The 20,400-nt window shown below is 53.8% G+C and overlaps 8 protein-coding genes across 8 annotated transcripts; 5 read left to right on the forward strand and 3 right to left on the reverse strand.

Annotated features, from left to right (window-relative positions):
* Positions 1-439: 439 nt before the first annotated feature.
* BBA_01078 (STE like transcription factor) lies at positions 440-2,549 on the forward strand (the record flags this gene model as incomplete). The annotated part of the gene is made up of 2 exons (XM_008596175.1): positions 440-560; positions 613-2,549. 2 exons carry the CDS (start codon positions 440-442, stop codon positions 2,547-2,549), a joined length of 2,058 nt encoding a protein of 685 aa, XP_008594397.1.
* A 660-nt stretch (positions 2,550-3,209) lies between these two features.
* On the reverse strand, positions 3,210-4,318 carry BBA_01079 (uncharacterized protein; the record flags this gene model as incomplete). The annotated part of the gene is made up of 2 exons (XM_008596176.1): positions 3,210-3,842; positions 3,911-4,318. The coding sequence occupies 2 exons, from the start codon at positions 4,316-4,318 to the stop codon at positions 3,210-3,212; spliced, it is 1,041 nt and encodes a 346-aa protein (XP_008594398.1).
* Positions 4,319-4,937: 619 nt separating this feature from the next.
* Positions 4,938-5,966, reverse strand: BBA_01080 (bucentaur or craniofacial development; the record flags this gene model as incomplete). Its single annotated transcript, XM_008596177.1, has 2 exons — positions 4,938-5,595; positions 5,647-5,966. The coding sequence occupies 2 exons, from the start codon at positions 5,964-5,966 to the stop codon at positions 4,938-4,940; spliced, it is 978 nt and encodes a 325-aa protein (XP_008594399.1).
* Positions 5,967-6,270: 304 nt separating this feature from the next.
* Positions 6,271-7,983, forward strand: BBA_01081 (WD domain-containing protein; the record flags this gene model as incomplete). The annotated part of the gene is made up of 1 exon (XM_008596178.1): positions 6,271-7,983. The coding sequence occupies one exon, from the start codon at positions 6,271-6,273 to the stop codon at positions 7,981-7,983; it is 1,713 nt and encodes a 570-aa protein (XP_008594400.1).
* Positions 7,984-9,050: 1,067 nt separating this feature from the next.
* On the forward strand, positions 9,051-13,384 carry BBA_01082 (chromatin remodeling complex SWI/SNF, component SWI2 and ATPase; the record flags this gene model as incomplete). Its single annotated transcript, XM_008596179.1, has 3 exons — positions 9,051-9,146; positions 9,234-10,548; positions 10,581-13,384. 3 exons carry the CDS (start codon positions 9,051-9,053, stop codon positions 13,382-13,384), a joined length of 4,215 nt encoding a protein of 1,404 aa, XP_008594401.1.
* Positions 13,385-14,032: 648 nt separating this feature from the next.
* BBA_01083 (uncharacterized protein) lies at positions 14,033-15,511 on the forward strand (the record flags this gene model as incomplete). Its single annotated transcript, XM_008596180.1, has 4 exons — positions 14,033-14,077; positions 14,206-14,363; positions 14,477-15,291; positions 15,333-15,511. 4 exons carry the CDS (start codon positions 14,033-14,035, stop codon positions 15,509-15,511), a joined length of 1,197 nt encoding a protein of 398 aa, XP_008594402.1.
* Positions 15,512-15,668: 157 nt separating this feature from the next.
* BBA_01084 (protein tyrosine phosphatase-like protein) lies at positions 15,669-16,525 on the reverse strand (the record flags this gene model as incomplete). Its single annotated transcript, XM_008596181.1, has 3 exons — positions 15,669-15,751; positions 15,851-16,192; positions 16,327-16,525. The coding sequence occupies 3 exons, from the start codon at positions 16,523-16,525 to the stop codon at positions 15,669-15,671; spliced, it is 624 nt and encodes a 207-aa protein (XP_008594403.1).
* An 808-nt stretch (positions 16,526-17,333) lies between these two features.
* On the forward strand, positions 17,334-20,203 carry BBA_01085 (peptidase family M1; the record flags this gene model as incomplete). The annotated part of the gene is made up of 4 exons (XM_008596182.1): positions 17,334-17,419; positions 17,495-18,299; positions 18,368-19,515; positions 19,582-20,203. The coding sequence occupies 4 exons, from the start codon at positions 17,334-17,336 to the stop codon at positions 20,201-20,203; spliced, it is 2,661 nt and encodes an 886-aa protein (XP_008594404.1).
* Positions 20,204-20,400: the final 197 nt, after the last annotated feature.

Below are 20,400 nucleotides of genomic sequence, written 5' to 3' on the forward strand. Positions count from 1 at the left end.
CGATCGATTCCGCCTCTGTTCGCGCCGTCAGCCCCCTAAGCCGCCGCCCACGAAATTATCATCGCGTCACCTCCCAACAGTTTGCTTGAAGCAGTTGTTGGGCTGTCTCTTGTGCTGCCTGTTGCATCTTTCTCTGCATCACGACTTTTTTTTTCGGGCTGGTCTCGAAATTCACCTTTCTCCTTTTTGTATTTGCGCCACTTCATCTCGGCTCCGGAAGCGCCCTCTCCTCACGGCCTAATCCTTGAGCGCTTAACCGCCAACGCCACCATCGACCGGACTGTGTCCGATTTCCCTCAAAACAACTCGCTTTTCGACCTTTACGACGAACGGCCAAGACTGCGACGCGATTTTAAACGTGTTTCGCTTCTTTCCCACCCTTTTCAACCCTTGTTAGGCCCCTGCGCAACGGCCATAACAAATCAGCTTCTTGCGCAACATGTACTCACAACATCCCGGAATGGCAGCACCTCAAAAACCTGAGACCTTCATGCTGAGCACGGAGGCTCAGCAGGCACTTCCCCACGATGCACAAGTTGCCCTCCAGCAGGTCGACAACCGTACGTACCCTCGCGCACCACACCTCTCTCTGACCGCTCACATCCTTTCTAGTGAAATACTTTCTCATCTCTGCCCCTGTCGACTGGCAACAAGACCAATATATTCGCCGCTTCTTGCTTCCTACCGGCGAATATGTCTCTTGCGTTCTCTGGAACACCCTCTTTCACATCTCGGGTACCGATATTGTCCGCTGCCTGTCCTTCCGATTCCAGGCTTTCGGCCGTCCCGTCAAAAACTCCAAGAAGTTTGAAGAGGGCATCTTCTCCGATCTGCGAAACCTGAAGTCTGGCACCGACGCCTCTCTCGAGGAGCCCAAGAGCCAATTTCTCGACTTCCTCTACAAGAACAATTGTATTCGCACCCAAAAGAAGCAAAAGGTCTTTTACTGGTACAGCGTTCCTCATGACCGCCTCTTTCTCGATGCTCTTGAGCGCGATCTCAAGAGAGAAAAGATGGGCCAGGAAGCCACTACGGTCGCCGTCAGCGAGCCTGCTCTCTCTTTCCAGTACGATTCTTCACAGTCGCTCTACGAGCAGTTGACCAAGACACAGCAAGTCAACTCGTCGTCTTTCAACGCTCAGCACTCTACATTTACACAGGGTCAGACTGCGTCCCCCGTCATCAAGGCCATGGATACTATGCCTCCTCCCAACATGATGCCCCAGCCCATGGGCCACATGACCGAAACCATGGATCCCATGGGTCACTATGACGCCGTCGCCATGGGCCCCGTTGCTCCTCCACAAGTTGCTGCTGTCAAGCGCGAGCCCGACTATAGTCGAGTCCAGTACAATCAAAACGGCATTCCTGTCCATGGCCACCAGCGCCATGCTTCGATGCCCGCCTACGGTCTCGAGTATTCCCCTGCCCCCTCGTTTGTATCTTCGCAGTATGATGACTACGGCAACCGCGGTTTGTCCTTTGAACCCATTACACCTCCGCAGCAGGCTCTTGGAGTCTCGGCTGAACCCGCCTACATTGCCAACGAAGAGACTGGCCTCTACTCGGCCATTCCTGATCATCTTTCTGGTATGAATGGCCTGAACGGCATGGTTCAGCTTCCTCCGTCCACCATGGCCGGCCATCAGTTCAACCGCTCCTACGGCAGCAACAATGTTTACTCTGTGATTGAAGGCTCGCCTACTTACAAGCAGAGAAGACGCCGCTCCTCTATCCCCCCTGGCATGAATGCCATTGCCGCCCCTCCTCCAACAAACCCCAACGCTCCTCATAGACCTTCTGACCTCCGTCGATCTATTTCTGTTTCCGTTGGTCCCGTTGCCGAGGGTGAGGAGTCCGAGGACAACTCTCCTCCTGGTCTTTCTTTCAGCACTGCCATGTCTATGAACAAGCACAAGCCCATGGATGACTTGTCAAGACACGGTACCCCTCTCTCGACTGTCGAGTCCAACTCGGGTCTAAACCCTCTTGCTCTCCAGCATAGTTTTGGAAGCGATGATATGTCTGCCAGCGGTTCTTTCCAAGAGCATCGTAGAACGGTCTCTGGGCCTGCTGGAGTCATTCGTCGCGCTCGCTCTGCCACTGTCATGGAAGTCGGGCCTTATCCTCACAAGTCACACTCATGCCCCATTCCCACCTGTGGTCGCCTCTTCAAGCGTTTAGAGCACCTGAAGCGACACGTCCGTACCCATACACAAGAAAAGCCTTATGTTTGTCCCCAGTGCAACAAGGCCTTTTCTCGCTCAGACAATCTGGCGCAACACAAGCGCACACACAGCCGTGAAGATGGCGCCGAAGGCTCTCTCAACCTCTCTGCTGAAGAGGAAGAAGAGTATTCTGGCGAGGAGCCCCTGGGGTCTCTCGGAGAGGCTTCTCCTTCATCAGAAATGGCTTACATTACCGGTTCTCTCCACGGCGAGGTCAGCCAAAACGGCATGGCTCCCCCTTCATCCATGCCCACCTCGTCCTTCAACAGCCTGCAAACGCTAAGTATGCCCATGACGCTTAGCCAGCCATCGATGATATAACACACCCGTACCATCTTTGCTTCTTTCATGATTTCTTGTCCATCTATCCAGCAGCTTTGAAGTAACGACTCACCTTCATTCGCTTGCGTTTCCACGTCACTTACACAAGTTTTCCTTCTTTTTTTTTTTCTCTCTCTTTTACTTTTCTCCCCATTTATTTACCGTGTTTCAATCTGCGATCGATTTTTCGTATCCTTTCATGTTTAAATGCCTTCTCTTCCTTTTCTTTGGAAATTGAAACATGTCGGCGGCTGATAGACAAAGACCTTGCTTGGGAAACCATCTGTACAGTATGCCTCGCTGAAGGGAGGTGCATCTGGATGCGGTAATGGGCAAAAGACCACAAGGCGCATTGTACATATATGTTGACTACTTTCTCTCCTTTTTCTCTTCTTTAGCTAGCGAGGATGGCTCTTTGGGACGGCTGTTTGCTGCAATGCCACGTATACGGCTGTAATCGAAACCAATGCAAAATATCCAAAGCTATTTGTCCCGATGAACCACAGTGTGATGCACGACGTTTGTTTCTCGCCTGTGTAATGATATTTCACCGTTGTAGATGGTGATTGCCTGTTGTAAATGGTAGTTACCCTGCGCCTATCGTATATGCATATCAAGTCTTGCCGACCTCTGGCCCCAACGTGCCTTGTTGTATTTCCACTACCGCCGACCTCGTCTCCCGAATGTATCTCTGCTCCCCTCAATCCTTCTCACGTCGCCCTCGCTGATGCGCAGCTCCGCGCCCCTCATGCGCCCGATCCCCGGTCCATGCACACCCCTCTCCTGCCTCGCCCTGCTTCCCTTTTTCTTGCCGTTACCGCTACCGCTACCGCTATTGCTACCGCTCCTCTCCAAGATGATGCCATTCTCCTTGGCCTCGCGCCTGCGCCGCTCCTCGCGCATGCGCGCCGCGGCCACGATGCCCTTGCGCATATTCATTGGCATCTTTTCCTGCTTGAGCACCGACGTCTTTGCCCCGAGCGCCTGCAGGCGGAGGTCGGTGGTCTTTTGTCGCGTGCGGCCCGAGGCAAACGCCTTTGGCTCAAGTGATGATGATGATGATGATGAGTCCCCCCCGACGACGGACGAGGAAAAGACGGAGCGGGAGGCGGCGTTGTTGTGGGAAGGGGTGAGAAGGTGCGATTCGGAGAGGAGACGTCGAAGTTCGAGGTCCTGCGCAATGAGGGAGGGCGCGTCCTCGGGGAGGGCTTTGGCGGGCTTGGCGGAGGAGGAGGAGGAGGGTGTGTCGGTGGTGGTGGTTCGGGGGGCGGTGTGGTCAATGACTTTGGAGGACTGAATGCAAAGATGTTAGAGCCACTGGGTTACGGGGTGAGGAGGTTTGTGTGATATGTGTAGCCTACCATGAATGCTTTGAGCTCTTTTTTGCTCATTTTGGGCTCCTTGGGCACCTGCGGTTTCGAGTGATCAATGACCTGCACAGTCGGCGCTTCGTCCTCGTGCTCGTCCTCGTACTCGGCACCGTCCCCTTGCTCCTCTTCGTCGCTAGAGAACCCGCCCCATTCGTTGCCGTCGCCATCGTCTTCGTCGTCGTCGTCGTCTTCGTCGTCGTCGTCGGATCCGCCGTTGAGGTCCGAATCGACCGCGTCGTCGTCGTCCTGCTCGCGCTGCGCTCGCGCCGCCTCGTCCTCGTCGCCGAGCGGCTCAAACTGCGCCTCAAAGTGCCGCCGGAAAATGGCTTCGGCGTCGAGCTCAGAGACGCCGTCCGACGGCGCTTCGTTGCGCGATTTGCGCTTGCCGAGGACTGCCATGTTATTGGAAGACGGGTGTAGAGTGTGAGGTTGGGTGGGAAAATGGCAAAATGCTTGTGGTGTTGCGACACATCTGGCGGTGGTGGAAACTTTTTTTTTTGTGACGTCTATCGATAGCGTTGGCGATTGGCACCCCACTACCAAAAGGCTGTGCTTCAAAAAAGCTGCAACGACTTCTCCGAGCACATTTTCTATGGTAATATTTAATTTGATGTATCTGGAGCTTCTGATTTGTATTTACGCCCGCCTGTCTGAGAATTCATGAGACTGTTGTGGTGGCTTGGCAGTCTATCCTGTACTAGGTGCCATTCATACAGCACCTGTCCTCGACGGCAATGCCCTTGACTTGTTTTGTTTAACCAAATAATGCATTCTAGCAGGGCCCAGCTGAATAATTCCGGGTTCGGGTTAAGTAGTGCAATGACGCTTTCCGCTGTGAATATCAGCCCTTTGAGTATTTGGCACGCGCCCTCGCCAGCTGCAGCATCAGCATGCGCAGATGGCTCGCTCAGGATCTCGTGGGCGACGCGGCGTAGACTTCTGCGGTCCGGATGAGATGGGGAGTTGTGCTGGAGAAAGAAAAAGACCTCTGGCGAGTCTCTATTCCCATTCCGCTCGTTCACGTCCGCCCAGACATACGCGCCCGCCGTGAGTCCTCCTCGCGAATCGCCTGGCTGCGCGCCAAAAAGTCTTGCTTCGCCGCGTACGAGTGTTTCGAACGTCCCGCGAGCGCCAGCTCGTCCTGAATGCCCTCCTTGTCCACGTAGCCCGCCCAGTCCATGCGGCTCTTCTCCACCGTCGTGAGCTTCTTGGCAGCCTGCAGCTCCTTGGCGGCTTGCAGGCGCGCCGCCATGCCCAGGTTGAGATCAAGCCGGCGCGCGGCGTCGTCGCCGCCGACAAGGACAGGCTCAAAGGCGGAGCGAAAGGCCTTGCGCGTCGCGCGCTTGGGCGGTGATGCTTCAGCAGCGGCGGCGGCGGCGGCCTGACCTTCCTCAGAGGCGAGGTACAGCTTGGCTTCGGCGGAGTCGCGCGCGACCATCTTCTCTTCGGTGTGCACCTTGCCGGCAAAGTTGTAGGTGCGCTTGATTTTGATCATTTCGGATGGCTCGACTTTACTTTCGGCTTCGGGGGCATTTTCGGCGGCTTTCAACTCGCTGGAAGTTGTTTCTTTGGTCGTTTCGGGGATAATGGGTTGACCGGAAAGCATCTGCTTCCAGATGGCATCGACATCGACCGTCACCGGATCTGTGTTTGGCGCATATCGTCGTTCTTCCTTTCTATGGGCATAAGTCAGTCGAATTTCTTAAAAAGTTCACTGAACTTCCTACTCAGCCGCCCGTTGTGCTCTAGTTTTGATTAATCCACCATCGCCGCCCTCTTCGTCTGCATTCTTCGCTTTCTTCAACCTCTTCTTGCCCTTGCTGATGATAGCCTCATCTCCTGAATTCTCGTAGACAACATCATATTCCGCGGCGGCGGCAGCATCGGCATTATCCTTGCTTGACTTTTTCCGTTTCCGCCCTTCATCGTCCTCGTCGTTCTCGTCGTCCGAGGATACCACATTAGGTTCGCCATCGGGCGCAAAGTCGGAGTCAATGGCTGAGTCGTACTGCTCGTCTTCCTCCTCCATGAGAGTATCGGTAGCCATACTAAACAGCTAAATCTGGGAGACCTGCCAGTTGAAAAGTGCGAAAGAGCGCTGTGGTTGCGAGACGTGTGGTGGATGCGGGTTCGATGTGCTAATTATCTTGGACCCAGAACTCGGATGTTTGCCGGGTTCCACACACCACCCAAACGGATTCCCAGGCGAAGGTGCCTGATCCAGGCCGCCGCCACGGCACATCCGACCACTTTATCTCCTTCACAACTCCTCGTCACAGGCAGCTTTCTCTTCTTCTCCCCTCACTTGTCGCGCGCCTTCTATCGCTGTCTAACGAGTCGCCGCCGTCACCATGTCGAGCGAGGATTACGAGGTCGAGATTCCGGAATTGGCAGCGGATGATCCTATGCGAGCATTCCTGCCAGCGGCTTTTGGAAAAAAGGATAAAGCGATAAATATCGCGGCGCAAATCGACAAGAGCCGCAGGGTGGTTACAAATCCTACAGCCTCGCATCAGCAGACAAAAAAGGGGGGCAATTCTAGTTCAGACGACAGCGACAGCGACAGCGACAGCGATTCTGATGATGGCGACGAATATCCAGTCACTCATGAGATGGTGATTGCAACGGCTAGCCGTGCTGTAACCACCGTATCTCTCGATCCCTCTGGCGGCCGACTGGCGACGGGCTCGACCGATTGTACCGTGAAACTCCACGATTTCTCGTCCATGACACCCACAACAATTCGTGCCTTTCGAACAACAGATCCATTCGAAGCCAAGGTTACAGACAACGCAGAGTCGCACCCCATTCACCACATCGAGTTCAATCCACAAGCTGGCAGCGCTCTTCTTTGCATCTCGGCACATCCGCAAGCCAAAATTTTGTCTCGCGACGGTGAAGTGCTGACCACATTTGTCAAGGGCGACATGTACCTGCGAGATATGCACATTACAAAAGGCCATATTTCGGAAATCACTAGCGGCACATGGCATCCCACGGATAGAAATCAGCTTGTCACAGCGGGTACGGACAGTACTTTACGAATTTGGGACATCAATTATAAGCGATCGCAGAAGCAAGTCGTCGTATTCAAATCAAAAGCAGCAGGCTCAGCTGGACGGTCGAAACTGACGGCCGTTGCGTGGGGAACATCGGCACAGGGTGGCAGCAATGTTCTGATCGGAGCTGCATTGGACGGGACGCTGGTCATGTACGGTGGCGATGGGCCATTCTCAAGACCGGCTGGAGAAATTTCCGAAGCGCACAAGCCGCAGACTTGGACCGGAGGCATCGATATCTCTGGCGACGGACGTATGGTGGTTACACGAGGAGGGGACGATCTGATCAAACTGTGGGATACGAGAAAATTTACGAAGCCATTGGTAACGGTGTCACATCCGTCTACCTCGAATGCTCATCCGACAAGCAATATTCGTTATGCGCCCAACTCGACGAGCATCATTACAGGCTCCGCCACGGGACATTTGCACATTCTAAATCCTGGGAATTTACAGCCCGAACACGTCACGCCTATTACGCCCGGATCACCTCTTATTACTGTGGATTGGCATCCCAAGATTAACCAGATTATTACCGGGTCCGCAAACGCGGAGACGCATGTTCTTTATAATCCAGACAAGTCGATAAGAGGAGCGGTGGAAGTCATGTCACGCGTCCCGAAGAAGCGACATATCGATGACAACTCTGCATTGACTACAGACCAGTCGATGGGTATGTCGGGCGATGCCATTATCACACCAGGCGCGGTGCCGAAGAAGAGCGGCACGGTCGGGGGCAGCTCAAAGGACCCACGCCGTCCACACGTACCGCAGCAGACACCTTTCCAGCGCAGCCAACCGGACGAGAAACACGTTGCGGAGAGCATACCGCTCGCGCAAATGCTTCACGAAGACCCTCGCGAAGCTTTGTTGAAGTATGCTGACAAGGCCAAGAATGATCCCATGTTTACCAAGGCCTGGAGTAAGACGCAACCAGAGACGCAGTATGCGAACATTAGTGATGAGGAAGAGGATGGCCACGATAAGAAGAGGGCCAAAAGGTGAAGAGGAAGCAAGATCAAGGTATACCCAAAAGCGCGCGACGAGCTGACATAAATGAGTCGCCGGATGTCGCCTTACTGAGACGCCCGATCTGTCGTATGGCGCCAACTTTCGTAACAAGACGAGGAGACGTGGGTCAGCGTATTTGCAGCCCATCTATATCAGGACAACATTGTCGCTGCTTGCAACTGCCAGGAGAATGCCGGCTTCCGTTGCCGACCCTGATGTCAGGTACAAAGCTACACTGGCATAAAGGTACACCAGTTGACAAGGCTATGCTAAAGCTCAAACGTCTTCCTAGATAGATCACGTGCTAGATGAGCTTATCTAATACATTTTTTTCTGCCCTCGGCAACCTGAGGCTGGGGCGAGTGGCACAGGATTTGGCCTGCGCATGGGCCGTGCTGAAAAATACTGTGGCTAGTGGCTGCACGAGGGCACCAGCCATCACGCCCCAACTCTGTGTCCTGTGTCTTCACCACCTCCCCATCATCAACCAGCGAGCGCGCGCATCCAAAAAATCGCCAGGTCCGTCGCAAACCATCGGCGTCCATCTCAAAATTCCCGGCTCCGTCGTGTTTCACGCGATTTAAACGCCGCCAGCGCTCGTGGCACCGTCCCCGACGCGCCGCATCGCCATTTCCACACTTTTCTTCCTTCTCTTGCTCTGGAAATCCCCCTTTGCTCGACGTTTTCGTCCGCCACGCCACGCGGTAGCCCATCATCAAAACCCGGAGCTCCAGCATCCCTGCCGCGCCCAACTCTTCACCATCCCCTTTACGCACCCTACCTATGCACCGTGGCAGTCGCCTCTAGATTTTCCTTCCTCGCCACGCCCAGCGCACCCTCATTGCCCCCAACGCGCGCTTTGCCCTGCCCTTCTTTTTTTTGCAGCCCTCTGCCGCGCCCGCCCACTACCGCGACACCGACGCATCTTGGCTCGCGACCTTCCTTTGCGACACGAGCTACAACGCCTCTGCCCGTCTCGATATGCAATAGATATAGAAGCGCAATCTATCAGCATCCGTTACAGTTCATAACAAACGCGTGTCTTTGCTATTCACGCAAATATGGCGTCTGTGCAAGCACCTCCTGGTGTTCAGCAGCACCCAGGGGGTCCTATGCCTACCGGCGCAACAAAGCAGCAGGCTGAAGAAGTCTTTCGGGTATGCTTACCAACGCGTTTCTTGTCGTTCTCACCACGGGAAATGCCCCTGCCGCCTCAATTGGCTCATCGCTAATCATTTTGACAGAAACTCAAGCAAATGAAGGACCAGGGTGTTCCTGCGTCCGACCCTGAATATATCAAAGCACACCAATTCCTCACGAGTTTTCAACAACAACACAACATGCGCCGCACCCAGCAGCAGATGATGCAACAACACCAGCAGCAGATGCAGAGCATGCCCAACGGCGCTGCCAACGGCGCTCAGGCCCAGCGTTCCCAACAAGGGACACCGCAACCCGGACAACCCGTGCTCAACACTTCAGGTATTACTGCTGCGGCGGCGGCTCCCAACGCTGTGGCTACGCCGACTGCTAGCGCTTCACCCGCCGCCGGCGCATCGAATCTCTTCAGTCAGCAGCAGCTTGCCCTTCTCAGGCAGCAAATTCATGCGTTCAAGTTACTTGGCAAAAATGCTGGCGTCTCTATGCAGCTGCAGCAAGCAATTTTTAATCAGCGCTTGCGTCGGCAGGCTATCATGGCTGATTCTCCAGTCTCTACCCCAACCAAGGGCCCTGCTGCTGACAATAAGGATGCTCCCAATGGTGGTGATGTGGCTGTCCAGGATGAGGCAGACCGAATGCCGAAGCAGCATGTCTATAAGGCGGTCAAGTCTCCTTACGGCACCAACATGGTCCGCCCAACCATCAACTATTTTGATCATACCCAGCGCAAGAACCGTTGGTTTATTCCTGGCATCTTCCCCACCGGTATCGATGCTGAGCATCTGCGATATGAACACGAAGTTGTTGTATTCAACCGCATGAGCCAGCGCTACGCGGAGCTGAAGAACATGCCCGCCAACATTGGCCATGTTGATGCCACCGACGACAACCTTGAGGTCCACGACGATCTCAAGAGACGCGCCATCATTGAGATGAAGAAGTTGGCACTGTATTCTAAACAGCGCCAACTACGTGAAAAGGTTGGCCGGCAGATGCTGCACTATGACAACTTGGCAATGACGACAAATCGTTCCAACTACCGTCGCATGAAGAAGCAGAACGTTCGCGAGGCTCGCATCACCGAGAAGTTGGAGAAGCAGCAGCGTGACGCTCGTGAGAACCGCGAAAAGAAGAAGCACTCCGACTTCTTGCGTGCCATCTACAACCACCGCGCCGAAATTCACGAAACTGCCAGCGGCCAGCGCACCAAGTTCCACAAGCTCAGCCGTCTCATGTACTCTCAGCACTTCAACATCGAGAAGGAAGAGCAGAAGCGTGTCGAGCGTACCGCCAAGCAGCGTCTCCAAGCTCTCAAGGCCAACGATGAAGAAGCCTATCTCAAACTGCTCGATCAAGCCAAAGATACTCGTATCACGCACTTGCTGCGCCAAACCGATGGTTTCTTGCATCAGCTTGCCTCGTCCGTCAAGGCACACAAAGGCAGGCTGCCGAGCGCTATGGCGACGACTCCGAGCAGTTTGCAGCCGAAGAATCTGAATCTGAGCCTGAAGAGGAGGATGAAGAGACAGGCGGAAAGAAGATCGACTACTATGCTGTTGCTCACAGAATTCGTGAGGAAGTTACTGAACAGGCCAACATGCTGATTGGTGGCAAGCTCAAGGAGTATCAGGTCAAGGGTCTTCAATGGATGATCTCACTCTACAACAATAACCTGAATGGTATCCTCGCAGACGAAATGGGTCTCGGAAAGACCATTCAAACTATCAGTCTGATTACATATCTCATTGAGCGCAAACAGCAGAGCGGACCATATCTCGTCATTGTTCCTCTGAGTACCCTCACTAACTGGAACCTCGAGTTCGAGAAGTGGGCGCCCGGCATCAGCCGCATTGTTTACAAGGGTCCTCCTAATGCTCGTAAGCAGCAGCAGGAAAAGATCCGCCAGGGTCGTTTCCAAGTTCTTTTGACCACGTACGAATACATTATCAAGGACCGACCAATCCTGAGCAAGATCAAATGGTTCCATATGATCATTGATGAAGGTCATCGCATGAAGAACAGCAACTCTAAGCTGAGTGCAACCATCCAGCAGTACTACAACACCCGTTTCCGCCTTATTCTTACTGGTACTCCGCTGCAGAATAATCTTTCTGAACTCTGGGCTATGCTCAATTTTGTCTTGCCAAACATCTTCAAGTCTGCTACGACATTCGATGAATGGTTCAATACTCCCTTTGCCAATACTGGTGGGCAAGACAAGATTGAACTTACAGAAGAAGAGCAAATCTTGGTTATTCGTCGTCTACACAAGGTGCTGCGACCATTCCTTCTGCGTCGTCTCAAAAAGGATGTCGAGAAGGATCTTCCTGACAAGACGGAAAAGGTCATCAAGTGCAAGTTCTCAGCTCTACAATCGAAGCTGTACAAGCAAATGGTTACCCACAACAAGATTGCCGTGGGCGACGGCAAGGGTGGAAAGACCGGTGCGCGTGGTCTCAGCAACATGATTATGCAGCTGCGAAAGCTTTGCAACCATCCGTTCGTTTTTAGCGAAGTTGAGAATGTCATGAATCCCCTCAGCATCAGCAACGATATCCTGTGGCGAACGGCGGGCAAGTTTGAGCTTCTGGACCGGATCCTGCCAAAGTACCAGGCAACAGGCCATCGTGTACTCATGTTCTTCCAGATGACTGCCATTATGGACATTATGGAGGACTATCTCCGCTACCGTCGCATGGAGTATCTCCGGCTCGACGGTACCACCAAGTCTGACGAGCGTTCGGATCTGCTACACGATTTCAACTCCCCTGATTCGAAGTATTTTGTTTTCTTGCTTTCCACCCGTGCCGGTGGTCTCGGTCTGAATCTGCAGACAGCCGATACTGTCATCATTTACGACTCGGATTGGAATCCTCATCAAGATTTGCAGGCCCAGGATCGTGCCCATCGTATCGGCCAGAAGAACGAAGTCAGAATTCTCCGTCTGATCAGCTCCAACTCGGTCGAGGAGAAGATCCTCGAGCGTGCTCGCTTCAAGTTGGACATGGATGGCAAGGTTATTCAGGCCGGTCGTTTTGATAACAAGTCGTCAGAAACTGACCGAGATGCCATGCTTCGAACTCTGTTGGAAACAGCTGATATGGCTGAGTCTGGCGAGCAAGAAGAGATGGAAGACGACGAGCTGAACATGCTTCTAGCACGTAGCGATGAAGAGATCATGAAGTTCCAGGCCATTGATGAGCAACGCGCAAGAGAATCCCCGTACGGCGGCTCCAAGGGCAAGCCCAGACTAATGGGTGAGGATGAGTTGCCCGAGATCTACCTGAGCGAGGGCAATCCTGCTCCTGACGAGACAGAGGATCTTGTTCTTGGCCGTGGTGCTCGTGAGCGAACCAAGGTCAAGTATGACGATGGCCTCACTGAGGAGCAGTGGCTCATGGCTGTTGATGATGATGAAGATTCACCAGAGGCAGCGGCACAGCGCAAGCAGGCTCGCAAAGACAAGCGCGAGTCTAAACAGAAGAAGTTGGGGATGGACGACTCTCCTGCCGCCAGTCGCGCCAGCACAGAAGAGATTGAGACACCGAAAAAGCGTGGTCGCAAGCCTGGTAGCAAAAACGAGAAGCGCAAGGCTGAAGACGGAGACGATGAGCCGCCTACTAAGAAACGCCGTGGCCCTCAAGGACGGCCTAGCAAGGGAAGCGCGAACGAGTCTCGTCTGAATCCTCAGCAGCGGCAGCTCCTGCAAAAGTGTCTACGATCTCTGTACGACGCCTTGATGGCTCTCGAGGTTGACGATATTGAACCGCCTGCCGAGGATGACGAATCTGACGCTGGCAAACGCCTCATTATTGGACCCTTCATCAAGCTGCCGCACAAGCGCGACTATGCCGATTACTACCTCATCATTACGAATCCCATCTGTATGAATCAAATTCAGACACGCATCAAGAAGGAAGAGTACAATGCTCTCAGCGATCTGAAGAAGGACTTTGACCTCATGATTCGCAACTGTCAAACGTACAATGAAGACGGTAGCATTCTGTATCAGGATGCCAAGACCATGGCTGAATTCTTTGTGGCAAAGTATCAAGAGCAGATGGAGACGTTCCCTGCACTGCAGGAACTTGAAGAGGGCGGCAAGGCTAGCTCTGTTGCTCCCTCGGCTGCCGAAAGCACGCCACAGCCGAGCGGCACTCGCATCAAGATCATCACAAACAGCGCGCGCGAGGCTAATGGGACGCGACCCGCTGGCCAGAGCGACGAGGAATAATGACAGTTGAGGAAAGGCAACGAACTGAAAAAAAAAAAGACAGCGCGGTGTATTATTGAACACGAGCCAAGGAAAAAATGGAGGGAAGTTTTGTATCCCTCGGCGGCGCAATACTGGCAAGGTTGACCTGGATTTTGGCCACGGCGATATAATTATATCGCACGACTGGATTTGTTCATATCTGTTTTGGCGTTTTGGGGATGCCACTTTTTTTTTCTTGCGTGATGCAAACATTCATGTACTGCAAGATGCGAGGCAAAGTCAAAGAGAGGTTCGTCGAGAGTGAAATTGCAGACGGGGAGTAAACTGAGGGAGCTTTGCGATGACGGAATCATACTAACGGGGTTTGCGAGGCTGCCTTTACGGGTTTTGTTTAGATTAGGAGCTAAATGTACTGTAATAGACGCTTCAAAGTCATTATTTGTGTCGTCACTTTGATGATGGTGAAGCGCCTTGTGGTATTGAGATGATAATTTACAAGTGTGACAAGTACACTTATTAAAGCGCCTACCTCCCTCTGGACTGGGCTGAATGGGTGGAACCCATAACGCTAATAAGCCACTGTAACGGCTTGGCTCCAGCATCTCGGTTTCGGCAACCCATCAGTGTTTCTACAAGACTTGGCCGAAGGCGACGGTACACGGCACGATGGCTAGGAAGACGCTTGTGTTGTGCTTTATTCACGGCTTCCGAGTATGTTTACATGGGAACGTTGGCCCCCCTCCCCGGCGCTCCTGCACCGGCGAAGTGGGTGGCGGCGGCGGCGGGATGACACTTTGCGGTTTGCAAGCTAATCGAGACTCTCTCTCTCTCTCTACCAGGGTGGCAACTTTACATTTGGACAAGATTATCGGTTTACAGAGCACCTGCGGGACATGGTCGCCAAGGAGCTGCCCAAGATTGACGTCAAGGTTCTGGTGTATCCCAAATATGAGACGCGCGGAGACCTTGGCGAGTGCGTGATGCGCTTCCGCACGTGGTGAGTGTTGATCTAAAGTCGGCCGTGGCGCAAGAGACATTTGTGCACAAGTCGCACGATATGAAAGCCAGCCATGCATGGGTTTGGTACTGACCCCCTTTCAAATCAAACAGGCTGGAAGAAAAAGTGATTGATTTGGAAGTCGCGGCGGGCACGCCGTCGCCCACCATCGACCCGTCAGTCCGGACCATTCTTGTCGGCCACTCCATGGGCGGCATCATGGCCGTCGAGTCGGTGCTGGGGATCGCCTCGGAGCAGCCCATCTACTCCCAGGACGGCATCCAAAAGTCCGAGATTCCCAACTTTAGCAGCCTGCTGTTTCCCTACGTGCAGGGCGTGCTGGCCTTTGACACGCCCTTTCTCGGCATCTCGCCCGGCGTCGTGGCGCACGGCGCCGAGGGCCACTACCAGGCCGCGTCCGCCACCATTGCCCAGCTGAGCGGCCTAGGCGCCAGCCTCTGGGGCGCGAACCAAGCCGCGACGACGAGGGTTTCGTCATCGAGAGCCATTGGCGCGCCCGCGCAGCAGCAGAAGCAAGGGTGGCCGGCGTGGGGCAAGGCAGCCATGATGGTCGGAGCCGCGGGGGCGGTGGCGGCGGGCGGGGCGGCGGCATGGCTCAACCGCGAGCAAATCGGCGAGGGCTTCTCGTCGGTGACGTCGCATCTCGAGTTTGTGGGATGCCTGGCGCGCGCCGAGGAGCTCAAGAAGCGCGTGCGGTGCATGGTGCAGCTGAGCGGCGAGATGCGGCTCGGGTTCGCAAACCTGTACACGAGGCTGGGCAAGGCGGCGGCGCCGAAGCAGACGAGCGTCGTGGGGACGGTCATGGGCAAGGACCGCACGTTTTGTAATGTGCCGACGGCGATGCCGGCGGGCGAGTGGAAGCCGGCGGTGAATGACAAGGCGACGGACGAGATTGGCGCACATACAGGTATGTTTTGATGAATGAGGAGGTGTAAATTTGGTCTGCAGAGCGGCTAATCGCAGGGGAAAATGCCCGGCTGGCAGCCATGTTTGAGGAGGATGAAAATCCAGGCTACGACACATTGCTGATTGATGCGGCGGCGCGTATCACTAGCTGGCTACACAATGACTGGTACGAGAGCAGCACGGAAGAGATACCCCAGGCCAATCAGGCGACTCCGGCATAGCGTCAGTACACGGCTGGCCAGAATTTGTGTACTTTGAGTGTTTATTACTAAAGGCCTCGGTTGTCATTACTATTGGGCTTTTTACTATATTTCTTCGTACTTGTACAGCGTGGGACGGCTCGAATTGGGTGCCGATTATGTTGGGCATCGTCGTTGATTATTGGGTCTTTTTGACGCTCTGCGCACCACCAAAGACCTTGGATCGCTGCTTCATCATGTACGTGTACAAAATATAGGACCCTATGGAAGCGAAATCGATTAGCATTGTCCTCACCTCTCAAACAAACAAACAAAAAAAAAAAAAAAAAGTCCTCTGCGAGGCAGAAAACGGAAGCTTACCAGGAACATAGATGGCGAGAATGGCGTAGAGAATGTACTTTTCCGGGCCCGGCAGAAACTTGGAGGTGATGAAGATGAGGGAGCACTCGGAAAAGATGCCGAGCGGGTAGAGGACGAAAAAGGTGTTGTAGCGCAAAAAGGTCAGGAACCAAGGCTGGAGGCCGACGAGGCTGGTGGCAAAGTACGAGTAGCGGATGACCTCGGTGACGGACCAGGCGAAAAGCATGGAGGCGTATGAGGGCGCCTGGGTGACAAAGGGGTAAGGATAGGTGATGGCCCAGACGAGGAGCAGGCGTGACATGACCTGCATGATGGTGGTGGCGACGGGCGCGCGGACGATTCCTAGGAAGAGAAAAGCAAGCAAGTTAGCATCTTTGAAAATGTTTGTTCTCGAGCTTTGGGTTTGTTGTTGCGTGGGCTTGTATTAGTTGAGTTGGACAAGAAGAAAAAAAAGAAAAAAAAAAAAAAACACGTACCGAAAAGAGAGTGCAGAATCTCGAGGCATGCGGCCGTCTGCGTCCAGCGCGTCCACTCGCCGACCTCAAAGTACGTGTAGGCGAAGCCAAAGTTGACGCAGGTCAGGACGGTGCGGTACAGGACCACGGACCAGGCGGCGGCGGACACGGCATTGTAAAGGACGAGGTAGCCCGTTCGGAGAGGCGACGAGGGAGCCATGGCGAATGACAATTGAGGGGCAACGTCGCGATCCGGGGGGGGAGGGGAGAGAGGGGGTTGGATGCGATCGACGGTGGTGCTGTTGAAGAAGAAGAAGAGATTGACGGACGATGAGGGAAGAGCTAGAGCTAGCTAGATTTGGGGTGTGGGACAGCAGATGATAAGTTGGGGTACTTTTTGTTGGCCTCGGCTGAGGTGCTAGGCAGAGGGGCCTGCTCCTCCAAACCGCATTATATTGAACCGGGAAATTGTAAAATATTCCGCTTTCTATCTTTTATGTGATTATGTACTTTGTTTCTTATTTTTGTGAACAGGTAGTAAACCTACCAATCTACCAACCACCAAAGGATTGGGACATGTGATAAAACTACACCATCCTGAACCTATTGATCGAACCTTTCTTAGTCAGAGCAAATTTACATTGAACCTGTACATTGCCGATATACAAAGTCTTTCTCATTTCGTTTCACTTCAAAACTCGGCATACTCGCCTCTGCACACCATTGCAGCTACAGACGCCGTGTTGAGGGGATGTCATGGTTGTCAACAGTCAACTGATAATAGACGGAAAGCTCGCCGCAACATCAGACAAGGACACCTGGCGTCATGAACATGATGAACAAAACATGCACGAGACTACAGCGCAGTCCTTTGGGTGTCTGCTGCTGCGCACCATTCATTCATACGATGCAGGCTGTCTATAGGATATGGTGGGGTAAAATACGACACATGTTAACCAGCATCAACTTCCTCTTTTAATTTCCTCTCTTCGCACATCTGTCTCAAAATCACATGCCCCCCCTTCAACATGGCAGACAGAAATACTCTTATTCGCAATTACAAACCGTCTCACTACAAGCTCTCTCTGAGAGACTTGGACTTTCAAGCATGGACGTATCAAGGCACCGTCAGGCAAGTCTGGCCTTGCCGTCTATACCGGACGGCATCACTAACTAAACCTCTCTATAGCATTGACTTGGAAATTACGCAGACAACAAGCAGTATTGCTTTGAATGCAGAGGAACTCAAGATTATCAATTCAGAACTTCTCGGCAGCAATAGCCAAGGGCCTCGGGTTCTGCAGTCGACTGCCTGCTATCAAAATGGCGACACCGTGACAATCTCGTTCAATGAAGAGCTTGTCGTCGCCAGATCCTACAAACTGGTCATCGAGTACAAGGGCCTTCTCAACGCACAGTCGACGGGATTTTACCGCGCGCAATACAAGGCGCTCTCCGAGCCACCCGCCTCGGTCGCGCGGGGCGAAAATGGCTCGCCTTGCATTATGTGTACGCAGTTTCAGCCTATTGGCGCGCGCCGCGCATTTCCATGCTTTGACGAGCCCAACATGAAGGCCACCTTTTCTCTGGATATCGAGCTGCCAGCCGACCAGACGGCCGTCAGCAACATGCCCGTCGCGACGACGACGACGATGGAAGAGACCACCACCGAGGGCCGCAAGCGAGTGAGCTTTGAGACGACGCCCGTCATGAGCACCTACCTGCTCGCTTGGGCCGTCGGCGACCTAAAGTACATTGAAACCTGGACAGAGCGCGAGTATCGCGGCAGCAAGATTCCTGTGCGATTCTATGCGACGGCCGGCCTGGAGCAGCAGGGCCGCTTTGCGATTGAAGAGGCGGTCAAAGTGATGGACTTTTTTTCAGAAACGTTTGACATTGAGTATCCGCTGGCAAAGATGGACCTTGTCGCCATTCCCGAGTTTTCTTTTGGAGCGATGGAGAACTGGGGCCTCATTGCTGGCAAAGCTAATATTGTGAGCGCTCATCTTTTTGAGCATTAGGTCTACCAGCATAGGTCTACAAGCTGACATTTGTCCGATAGTTAATTTTTGACGAAAAGACGAGCGCTTCAACCAAAAAAGAGTTGATATCATCCATTGTCTCCCACGAAGTAGCTCACCAGTGGTTTGGCAACCTGGTCACCATGGACTGGTGGGATGAGCTCTGGCTGAACGAGGGTTTCGCAACCTGGGCTGGCAACTACGCAGTCAATCATCTGCATCCTGACTGGAACATCTGGGAACGATTCATGAGCGAGGGCATGGAGGGCGCTCTGATACGGGATGCCATGCGGTCCTCGCACCCCATCCTGGCAGACGTTCCCGACGCGCGCAACGTGCACCAAGTGTTTGACCAAATCAGCTACCAAAAGAGCTGCGCGGTGCTCAACATGCTGGCGAATCACATGGGCGTGGACGCGTTTCTGTCCGGCGTGTCCAGTTACCTGAAGCAAAACAGGCACGGAAACGCCACGGCTGAGCATCTCTGGCGGGCTCTGGCCGAGGCCTCGGGCGACGACATTGTCGCCAACATTAAGCCGTGGATCGAAAAGACGGGACATCCAGTACTGACCGTCACCCACGAGGCTGGCCAGCTGATCCTGAGGCAGTCTCGCTTTCTGGCCGTCGACGACATGAAGCCCGAGGAAGACGAGACGGTTTGGTGGATTCCGCTTGGGCTCCGAAGCTTTGCTGAAAAGGAGGCGCCGATGATCAATCTGTCACTTTCAGAGAAGGAAATGGCCATGACTGCTCCGGGCCAACTGTACTTGTTCAACGGCTCTGGCACGGGCTTCTACCGCGTCGAGTACTCTCGAGACCACCTGACGAAACTCGGCCAGAAGCAGGACAAGCTGAGCGCCGTAGAAAAGCTCACCATTCTCAATTCGGCGTCGGCGCTGGCATTCTCTGGCTCCGGGTCCTCGGTGGTGGCGCTGCTGGGGTTCATGCAAGCCTTTGCCGACGAGACGAACCCGCAGGTATGGCTCAGGATGCTGCGCGACTTTTCGCGGCTCGGGCAGCGCTTCAACAATGATGCAGAGATTTTCCGGGGCATCCAAGCCCTGACAAGGTCCGTCACTGGCAGAATGGTGCAGAATCTCGGTTGGGAGCCGGCCGCGGGGGAGTCGCATCTGCGAGCGGAGCTTCGACGGAGCATCTTGGAAGCGGCCTTTCTCTGCGAGAGCCCCAGGTACGTTTGGGAGTCATTGCCTGAAGTCAATTTCGTGAGGCAGGTTTCTAAAACAAAAGTTTCTAGCGTCGAAGAAGCTGCTCTGCAGAAGAATATGATGTACGCCGCAGATCCGGATAAGCTCACCATTGATCCCTCACTGCTATATCTTGTATGGGCGGCCGGCGCCAGGGCCTCGCCCGCTGACGTCGTCCCGACTCTCATCGACCAGTGGCAGCAGTCTGCATCCACCGAATCCCGCGTGCGCTTCGTGCGGGCCGTGTGCATGGTGCAGGATCCCGACGTGCTGCGCCGCCTCGTCCTGCCCTTTATCTACGGCACGACGCCCGCGGGACGGGTGCTGCGGCCGACGGAGATGCGCCCGGCCATTATCATGCTGGCAAAGCAGTGGCCGGCGCGCCGTCTGCAGTGGGAGCACATCAAGACGCACTGGGAGGCGGTGGTGGCCAAGATGGGCACGTCAGAGGGGGTCGGCCGCGTGCTCGACGTGTGTCTCTCGGCCTGCACCGACGTGGCAGAGGCGGAGGATATCGATGCGTTTTTCGCGGAGAAGGATACGGAGGGGTTTGCGATGACGCTGGCCAAGGTCAAGGATGGCATTATGAATGTGAGCCGTTTCTGCGAGAGAGAACGCGCTTCCTTGGTGGCATGGATGCAGAAGCAAGGATATATGAAGCCGCAGCAATGAGAGCACAAACATATCATTTCCCCAAAAGAATCAATAAATAAATAAAAAATAATAATAAACAAATGGATTTCTGTAGAGAAGAAACTTGGGCAAAAGTTACACTCGACTTTCCATTTTACAGATGAAAAGAAAGAAAAAAAAAAAAAAAAAAAAAAAAACTAGCCGACCTAGTACGTAGGCAGCCAGTCGCTAGAAAG

The sequence above is a fragment of the Beauveria bassiana genome (assembly GCF_000280675.1).
Source record: "Beauveria bassiana ARSEF 2860 unplaced genomic scaffold BBA_S00002, whole genome shotgun sequence".
Taxonomy (NCBI): domain Eukaryota; kingdom Fungi; phylum Ascomycota; class Sordariomycetes; order Hypocreales; family Cordycipitaceae; genus Beauveria; species Beauveria bassiana.